At 40.6% G+C, this 9,859-nt stretch overlaps 1 protein-coding gene across 1 annotated transcript; it reads left to right on the top strand.

The window, feature by feature from the left end:
* Positions 1-2,340: 2,340 nt before the first annotated feature.
* On the top strand, positions 2,341-4,321 carry LOC130826485 (uncharacterized). Its single transcript, XM_057692068.1, has 3 exons — positions 2,341-3,175; positions 3,283-3,516; positions 3,882-4,321. Exons 1-3 carry the CDS (start codon positions 2,341-2,343, stop codon positions 4,319-4,321), a joined length of 1,509 nt encoding a protein of 502 aa, XP_057548051.1.
* Positions 4,322-9,859: the final 5,538 nt, after the last annotated feature.

Below are 9,859 nucleotides of genomic sequence, written 5' to 3'. Positions count from 1 at the left end.
ATAACTTTAAAACGTGTGAAGGAACTTCTGGATATTGCTACAAGTCCCCAAATTTTAAAAAGGAATTAGTAGTTGATTCTAGTAAGAAGGATGAAAAATTTGTTTTGATAGGCAAGATGAAAAGAGTAAAAATGAATTGGATGATAATTCTAAAGAGATTAGAATTTTTAAAATACTCACCAATTTATAATCAAAAAAATGAAAGAATTAAAAAATTTTCTAACTCTTCCAATGATGCTACTAAAATTAGACCCCCTTTTCCTGAAAGATTGAGAAAAGTGGATAAAATGTTGGAACTAGATTAAGAGTTATTGCATATTTTTAAGAAAGTAGAGATTAATCTTCCTTTGTTAGATGCAATTAAGCAAGTACCTCGATATGCTAAATTTTTAAAAGACTTATGCACTAATAAAAGGAAATTTAAAAGGTAATGAAAGAATTATAGGTGGTGAAAATGTTTCTATTGTTATTCAAAGAAAACTCCCACCAAAATAGAAAGACCTTGGAATTTTTGAAATTCCATGTACTAAAGGTAAATTGATGATTGATTTATGCATGTTAGATTTAGGATCATTAATTGATGTCATGCCTAAGTCAATATACACCTCTTTAGATTTAGGACCTTTGCAACCTACTAGAATTACAGTTTAATTAGCAGATTCATGTGCTTATTTATGAACACGTTTACTACCGGTTTATTGTGCCAAGTTTTATGCTTTTCAATCGTCATTATGCACATGACGCACAATTTTACCTTGTTCTTGTCTTTGGGGTTGTTTTGTGGTTATTTAAGGAGGTCAACATCGATGCGTAGTGAGACTTTGGCACGCAAATCGAAGACTTCCCCGGACAACACACTGAGCTTGGAAACCATTAATCACTAGTTGTTACTCCATTTCGGCTAACAAAGACACCATTCAAGCAATTGGTGTTGATCATGCTCAAGTTAAGAGGAAAAAGAAGCTGAAACTGCCGAATCAAGCTCTATTCGGCCGAATGGATAAGTCATTCGGTCGAATGCCCCCTGTTTTCTCAAAGAAGATTCACCAAAGCACTTGGAATAGGCGAATGACACACCGTTCGGGCGAATGTCCCCGTTTGACCGAATGCACCTTTCATTCGTGCGAACCAACCTCAGAGAAAGTTCCTGAAATTATTCAAACATCGAGATTCGGGCGAATAGACCTATTTTCTGCGGGAACCGTATTTCTTCTCAAGCTAAACGTAAGGGCATTTTTGGGCATTCGAATTTCCTTTGCTTAGAGGGTATAAATACCCCACTGTCTGTAGAAACAAAGGGGAGCAAGCCCTAATACATTCTCTAATATAGCTTTATTACTTAGCTTTTCAAGTAAAAACCCTAGCTTATCATAGTTTTATTATCTTAAGTTTTTATTTCAAGTCTTTACTTTCTAGTTTGGATTTCAATCTTGATTGTTGAATCTTTGGCACCTCCTTATTGTAGCATCACAATTGGTTGTAAGTATCAATCTCCTCATTGCTTTGAGTTCATTTATTGCATTTATTGTCTTGCCTTATATTTATTGCTCATCTAGAATAGTTTCTACATTTCTTGTACTATTGTTGGTTTCTTTTGGTCACTACTATCAATGGTTTTTGTTCTATTGATTGTTTAGCATTTGGGAAAAGATGATAATGATTAGTTCTTCAAACCCAATGCGAATCTTGTCCTGCAAGTCCTCTAGAGACATAGGGCGATTATAGGTCGTTCGTTGTGATTTGTGGAATCATCAACTTCCTCTTGTACTCTTGGTTGTCTAGACTAGTTATTGTTTGATTTCCTCTGACCTAATATATGCTCTTTTAAAATCACCTTCCTTGGGTGAATCTAATCTCAACCCCTTTTTCTCCCCTTTGATTTATATTGTTAATCAACCGTCCTTGTTATATCCGTCATTAGTTTTAGATGCTTTTCAACCTACAAAAACTAGTTATATTGAGACACGGAGTTTATTGTCAACCCTATCCTCGTGGTTCGATCCTCTACCCCACTATACTTGTGTAGTGCGTAGGTTGTGATAAGTATTATTTGGTTCAAGGTTTAGCATAGACGACTGTGAAAATCTTGTTATCAAAATGGCGCCGTTGCGGGGGACAAGGCGTTATATTTAGACTCCTGTTGTTCTTGATATAGCTTCACTTTATTTAGTTTTCATTGCCATTTATCTTTGCTTGTCAGTACTTACCCATGGTTTGCAGTGTTGTTTGCATGCCTATTGCACGCGCAGGTTAGATCAACCGTTAGTACCATAAAATCCTGAGGTCCGACGTCTAAGAAGACAAATTCCACATCGTGCACAAAATCCTCCCACTTCCACAATGGCCGACGAACATCAGCTGTTCGGTCAGTTCAGGACTCCTGGCTCCCAAGAATTCCAAGAAGGTGTAGTGCTTTATGTTGCTGCAACACCTTACCAAATACACCCCCAATTCACAAGGATGGTCAAGGAAACCCCTTTTAGTGGATTGAGCAATGAGTGTCCTCTTCAAAATCTCGAAGCATTCTCTGATGTTTGTGGACTTATCCCTCCTTGCCCCAACAACCCTATTTATGTTCGACTGCACTTATTCCATCTAAGCCTAGTGGGAGATGCTAGAAACTGGTATAAATGCCTTGAGCCCAACTCTATCACCACTTGGGCTCAATTGAAAACTCCATTCGTAAAAAGGTTTTACCTTACTGTAAAACACAAGATTGGGGTAAAAAGATTACATCATTCACTCAAGAAGATGAAGAGAACTTGGACTGCAGCTTGGAGTAGGTTCAAGAGGATGATACGAGCATGTCCTCATCATGAATATGGGGACAACCACCTGAATACATTCTTTTATGATGGCCTCAATGATACTACCAAGGCCCTTTTAGATTCAGAAGTGGGTGGCCAACTCTCTAAGATTCCATGCAACCAGGTGAAAGCCAAAATTGAAGAGGTTTCCAAGAATAGTGCCTGGGGAAGTGCAAGGAGTAAGGGTCTACCAAGAGGGATGATTGACACAACCAACCTGGACACCATCAGTGCAAAGATTGAAGCAATTATAGACAAGAAGCTATCTAAGTTAAGCCTTGTCAGTAGTTCGAACACCTCTTCAGCGCGTGAAAAGCACTTTGCATGTGCGATTTGTGGGGGCACCAACCATGATACTTCTTATTGCGGTAGTTCAAACTCTGAGCATGTCGCTGCAATTGATTATGGGTGCTAGAATCAGAGGCATAGGTGTTGAATTATGATAACTATGGGTATAATCCTGATCATGTTACAGCCGTTAACTATGGTGGACAAGGACAAGGGGCAGGGTACGTACAACAACCGTGCACCAACCAATCACATAGACCTCCCTTCAATTCAAATCAAAACCAAGGAAACTTCCATCCGGGATGTAATAGAAATGTTCAAAGCGGGTTCAACAATAAGGGTTTACAAGGGAACCAACCGAGTGGAAATGCACTAAGGCCAAGCTCATATAGACCACCGGGGTTTAATCAAGGGCCTAGAGGTAGTTCGAATCTTCCTTTCCCACATACTTAATCTCATCCTGGCGTTTCACAACAACATCAAAGCCACACCTCAATCAATGATCATTTAGCCTCCCAAGTAACTTTTCTTGCTTAGCAGAACCAGAGTCTCACATAGATAAATCAGACTCTCATCCATCAGATGCAACAGCTCCAAGCTCAGCAAAATTTTTTTGAATCTCAACTCACCCAAATGGCTAACCCTCCTCCACCACCACTATTCCCATCTCACCCTCAACCTAACCCATCCACACAACCTCCACCCAGCACCCAAACTCAAACCAACACATTGCAAAAGTTATCCACCTAAGATCAGGGACTCAGTATGATGACCTTTCATATCCAGTTGATGCGCCTTTGGTAAGGGGAGGTGACGAGAAAGGAGTGAATGTGACTGAGAAAGAAGAGGAACAAGGTGAAAGATTGAGGGTTGAAAGTGAAAGAAGCGAGCTTACAAAGATTGATGATGAGGAAGAAAAGCAAAAGAATGAGAAGTCGACGGAAAATAACAAAGAGATGAAGAAGAGGATTGAGGAGAAAAAAAGGTTAGGTCGCTTGTATACTCCCCTACTTCCCTTCCTCTATAGGAGAGTAGAGAAGCAACTTGATGAGAAGTTTAAGAAATTTCTAGAACACTTGCGAAAGATGGAGATGAAGATTTCGTTTCTTGATGCAATGGCACAAATGCCTAAGTATGCTATGTTCTTGAAAGACCTGCTCTCCAACAAGAAGAAGCTTGAGGAAGAAATAATCATTATCCCCCATCAGGCTAGTTCCATTCTATAAGGGAAAATGCCTATAAAAGAGCGAGATCTCGGTCTATACAACCTTCCAGTGAAGTTGGGGAATCTTGAACCCAAAGGGGCGCTCGCCGATCTAGGGGCCTCCATTAGCCTTATGCTTTTATCCATCGCCAAGAAGCTACCCTTTAGCCTCAGACCTTCAAGAAAGACAATCCAATTGGCAGATAGGAGGATAAAGGTTCCATGTGGAGAGCTCGATGATGTACCTATCCAAGTGGGAGAACTAGTGGTCCCTTGCGACTTTGTAGTGATGGACATGGTAGAAGACCCTTGCACTCCACTCATTTTGGGAAGAGCTGTCTTAAAAACACTCCGGGCGGTTATTAATTACCATGATGACACCATAACAGTGGAAGTAGCCCAGGAGAAATTAGAATGAGGTTGCTGATGGAAAATTTGAGAAATATTAGAGGGAAATTAGAATGGGTATTCAGAGTGTGATGAGGATTCTTATGAAGAAGATGAGGAGTTGGAGGAACAAGTGGGAATGACCCAGGAATGTGCAAGCGAAGAAGCTGAATTTGAGCCACTATGTGAGGTTAAGAAGGGTATTGTCTACAAGGAGAAGACTTCCCTGCCTCCCCCCAAGTTAAGTTTGAAACCCCTACCTCCTAGGCTTAGATATTCTTATCTTGATATTGATGAGGGGAGTCTAGTCATAGTGAGTTCTGAGCTTGATGACACCTCGTTGGAAAAATTGCTTGTTTTACTTAGAAAATATCGAAGTGTCATTGGATACTCACTTGATGATATTAAGAGGATTAGTCCAACCCTCGTTATGCACTAGATTCATCTTGATGATGAGCATTTTTCCTCTATTGAGCCACAAAGGAGGCTAAACCTCAACATGAAAGAGGTAGTTAAGGATGAGATCCTCAAACTCCTCAAGGCCGGCATCATCTACTCAATTTCCGATAGTAGATGGGTTAGTCTTGTTCATGTTGTTACGAAAAATGGAGGAATGACCATTATCGAGAATGATAAGGGTGAGATGATCCCAACCAGAGCCACCACAGGATGGCGAGTTTGCATTGATTACCGCAAACTCAACAAGGCTACAAGGAAGGATCATTTCGCTTTGCCTTTCATCGACGAGATGCTTGAGAGATTAATAAGGCACAAGTACTATTGTTTTCTGGATGGTTACCTAGGTTTCTTTCAAATTCCTGTCCACCCCGAGGATCAACAGAAAACAACTCTCAATTGTCTTTTTGGATTTTTGCTTATAGGAGAATGCCCTTTGGATTGTGCAATGCCCCATCCACTTTCCAAAGGTGCATGTTTCCTATATTTGCTCATATACTGGAAGACTTCATAGAAGTCTTCATGGATGATTGTTCTGTTGGAGGTTCGTCTTTTGAAACTTCCTTGACACATCTTGAAAACGTTTTGATGCGGTGTCAAGAGACGAATCTTGTATTGACTTGGGAAAAGTTTCACTTTTTGGTACATGAAGGCATTGTCCTAGGCCACAAGGTGTCCTTCAAAGGCATCGAAGTAGACCCTGCTAAGATAGATGTGATAAGGAACCTTCCTGTACATACCTCGGTCACGGGGTACGGTCATTTCTTGGGCATGCGGGGTTCTACGTGCGTCTCATCTTAGGATTTTTGATCTTAGCTAAACCTTTAAATGAATTGCTTCAGAAAGATGTCGAATTTAACTCAGATGAGAGATGCCTGAATGCCTTTAACCGTTTAAAGCAAGCGTTGATTTCTACGCCCATTATGCAAGCTCATGATTGGAGCTTGCCATTTGAACTGATGTGCGACGCTAGTGATATCTCTGTAGGTGCATTTCTTGGACAAAAAAAGGAAGGAAGGCACCATGTTATATTCTATATCAGTAAAACATTGGACCCAGCACATCGCAACTACACTACTACGAAGAAGGAGATGTTGGCGGTAGTCTATGCTTTTGAGAGACTGCGCCAATATGTGATATGTTCTAAGGTTGTATTTACGGATCACTCGGCCCTAAAATTTTTAATGACGTTGAGGGATGCTAAGCCAAGGTTGATCCGTTGGGTACTTTAATTGCAACAATTCAACTTTCAATTGAAGGATAGAAAGGGAAGTGAAAATGTGGTAGCCGACCATCTGTCTAGGTTACCCGAGCCTAATGATGACTCCCCCTCTAACCAAGATGAAATGGTTGAAGAAACTTTGATGACAGCATTGGTTGTTGGGAAGGCCCCTTAGTTCGCAGATATTGCAAATTATTTAGCTTGTGGGAAGCTACCCGAGTTTGAATCTAGAGCGATGAAAAAGGCTTTTTTTGGAAAAGCCAGAAATTTCTTTTGGGATGACCCCTATTTGTTTCATGCTTGCACTGACGGTATCATCCGCTGTTGTATCACTGAAGAGGAGGTCCCCAAGGTTCCAACTCATTGTCACTCATACATGTGTGGCAGCCATCATGTTATAATGAACACTGCCGCTAAGGTTGCCACCGCAGAATTCTATTGGCTGACCTTGCATTAGGATGTTGAAGCGTTTGTGAAGAGCTGTGAGAAGTGCCAAAAGGTTGGAAATATCTCCATGAGGAATGAGATGCCTCAAAACTACATCCTAGAATGTGAAGTATTTGATTGCTAAGGTATTGACTTCATGGGCCCCTTCACATCGTCTTATGGGAACCGGTACATTTGTGTAGGGATCGATTATGTATCTAAGTGGGTGGAGGGCATCGCCTCGCCTACAAATGATCACAAGGTAGTTATGAAGCTTTTTAATAGCATAATTTTCCTTAGATTTTGTGTTCCCAAGATAGTCATAAATGATGGGGATTCTCACTTCGCGAAGAACGAGCTCAACAAGTTGCTGAAGAAGTATGGAGTCGTACACAAGGTTGGTGCGCCCTACCATCCCCAAACTCAAGGGCAGGTCGAGGTCGCCAATAGGGAGATTAAAAAGATCCTAGAAAAGTTAGTTTACCCGAGTAGAAAAGATTGGTCTCTCAAGTTAGACGATGCTCTTTGGGCATACCGTACATGCTACAAAACGCCAATTGGAACCACCCCGTTTCGGCTGTTGTATGGGAAGTCTTGCAATTTGCTAGTGGAATTGGAGTGTAGATCTTGGTGGGCGATCTAAGCCCTCAATTTGGACCCTACGTTATCCTATGAGAAGCGAACTAAGCAATTACGGGAATTGGAAGTACTGAGGCTAAATGCGTTCCACAACATGCACATCTACAAGGAACGAACTAAGCGTTGGCATGACCAACGGATCCTTAAGCATGAGTTCCTTGTCGGAGATAAAGTACTACTCTTCAATTCAAGAGCGAAATTGTTCCCCTGGAAGCTGAAATTGAGGTGGTCAGGGCCGTTCGAGATCCTACAAGTATTTCCTTATGGAACGGTGGAGGTTAAGGAACATCATGGGGGTAGTTTCATTGTGAATGGGCAACGGATAAAATTCTTCCATGAAAGTAGACTTCACGAGGTCAACATGGTCGAGTAAATAAAGTTAGTTGATGTTGAAGTCGAATGACTGGTGTATTCCTTGGTTTAAAATGCTATCTGATCTTTAAGGCATCATTTTGTTGAATTCTGTTGAGTTTGAGCATCTGGCTTCATTTCGGGTTTTGTTTGGTGTTGATTTTTGATTGATGGCCCCAGTTGAGTCGACCTAAACGATGCTAAACAAAGCACTTATGGGAGGTAACCCGGTTTTCCTTTGGATTTTCTTGCTCAGTACAAATTATCAAACATGCTTGGTTTGGGAGTGGAAGTATCCTTTGGATCAAAGTAGAAAAATGAAGGCATGGAGTGAAAGGCAAAAGGTTTGAGATGAGGGAGAAAGCCTGATAATACCGAATGAAAAATCATTTGGGCGAATGGCTCATCCATTCGGGCGAATGGATGTTGTAATGAAAATTTTTTTCAAGTTCAGAAAATCTCTTGGAAAGGGCGAATGATGTGTTTATCAGGCGAATGAACATCCATTCGGGCGAATGGTTCTTTAATTAGGGAGAATGTGCTGCGAAGATTTCTGGGAATTTGGTTGATGGTGTTGCTGTTGTGTGGTTTTGCGTTGCTTTGTTGGTTGGTTCTGCTTCTTGGTGTTGTTTTCAGGTTCTTCCACTCTCATCCTTGTGACGAGTTCCAGCTGCTATTTCTGCATAATCATTGAGGTCAGTACTTGTTTCACCTACTTTTTTGTACGACCTGTTGCTCCTGCATGAAAATCCAAAAGTTGTTAGTTTTTAGTGCATATATTTTTGTTTTTGTTTGCTTTTCTCTTTCTTATATATGCTTCTAAAATAAACATGCAAGCTTCTGTTGTGTGCTGTATAACGATTATATGCAAACTCATGTTTTCCTAGCCTTGTGCCTGTTTTGGGATTGAGTTGATTGACTTGTTTCCACTCAACTTGTGGGATCTTAGTTTGCTTGGTTGGTGGCTTGGATGACTACCTTTAGAGGCACTTTTCGTCTAGCCTGTGAGGATTGAGCCTCTTTGGACTCCTTGCGAGTTCCATTTATTTTGAGTGCTATTTAGGGGATTTAAGTATTGTGTCGGTTCTTGTCCAGCATATTCGACTTTTCCTAAGACCAAGGATGATAACACGTTCGCTAGAATTAAGCTACATAGCCAAATAGCCTACCTTTAACGTAATTTGACTTTAGGTTAAGCCAAGTTTTTGCCTTTTCCTTTTCTTTTGTAGCCACATTATTTAACCTCCTCATGAGCCAAATACTCCCTCTTTTTACCTAGAGGATAGCTTAGTTATGGTGGGGTTGTTGTGTGTTATAGTGATTTGTGCGCTTTTAGTTATGATATTGGTTATTGGTTTTGTATGACTCTATTCATTTTTATCCAGCTCATATTGTTTCCCCATTCATCCTCTCATACTTATTATAGAGATTATTCATACATGTTCTATGAGTGAGGAGACCTTCCTCTTATTCTTCATCGAGACTTACACATATGTATTCCTTTGAGTGAGGAGGTTATTATTTCATTTGGGAGATGAGCTTGGAAACACATGTTGTGATGAAATTTAAAATTTTTTGATGGTGTTTGATGATGGAGATCATTGTGCTTACATGAATAGTTGTTGGATATAGTGTTTAATGGTTTGTCATGAGATGTTTGTGGCTGTTGTATTTAGGGTCACTTGCTATCCTCTACTTAGCGCCACATTACCAAATATATCCCACCTTAACCCTAAGCCAGCATTACAACCCTTCGCTAACCAGTTAGACTTGGTCTGATTAGTTTCTTCTGTGCTGGAGTTAGATATGACACAATCCCTATGATTTAACCCTATTAGGTGTTTGATTCCCGACTCATCTTTAGTCGGATAATTATGAACGAAACACGAACCATAATTAAACATATGAGCGTCGTTGCATGTTTCTCACATCCTTTGAGAAATAACCCGGGGAGCGTAGACTTGTGACCTCTCTAGGTAGTGGGTGGCATAGCCTGTGTTGTAGCTTACCTTGTGATCTCGAGTCTGTAGAAAGCATTGTTCTTCTTGGTATTATGCTCTCTTGAGCCCATTGTACTTG

Source organism: Amaranthus tricolor, chromosome 11 (genome assembly GCF_026212465.1).
Source record: "Amaranthus tricolor cultivar Red isolate AtriRed21 chromosome 11, ASM2621246v1, whole genome shotgun sequence".
NCBI classification, from domain to species: Eukaryota; Viridiplantae; Streptophyta; class Magnoliopsida; order Caryophyllales; family Amaranthaceae; genus Amaranthus; species Amaranthus tricolor.
This window is presented reverse-complemented; position numbering and strand designations above follow the sequence as displayed.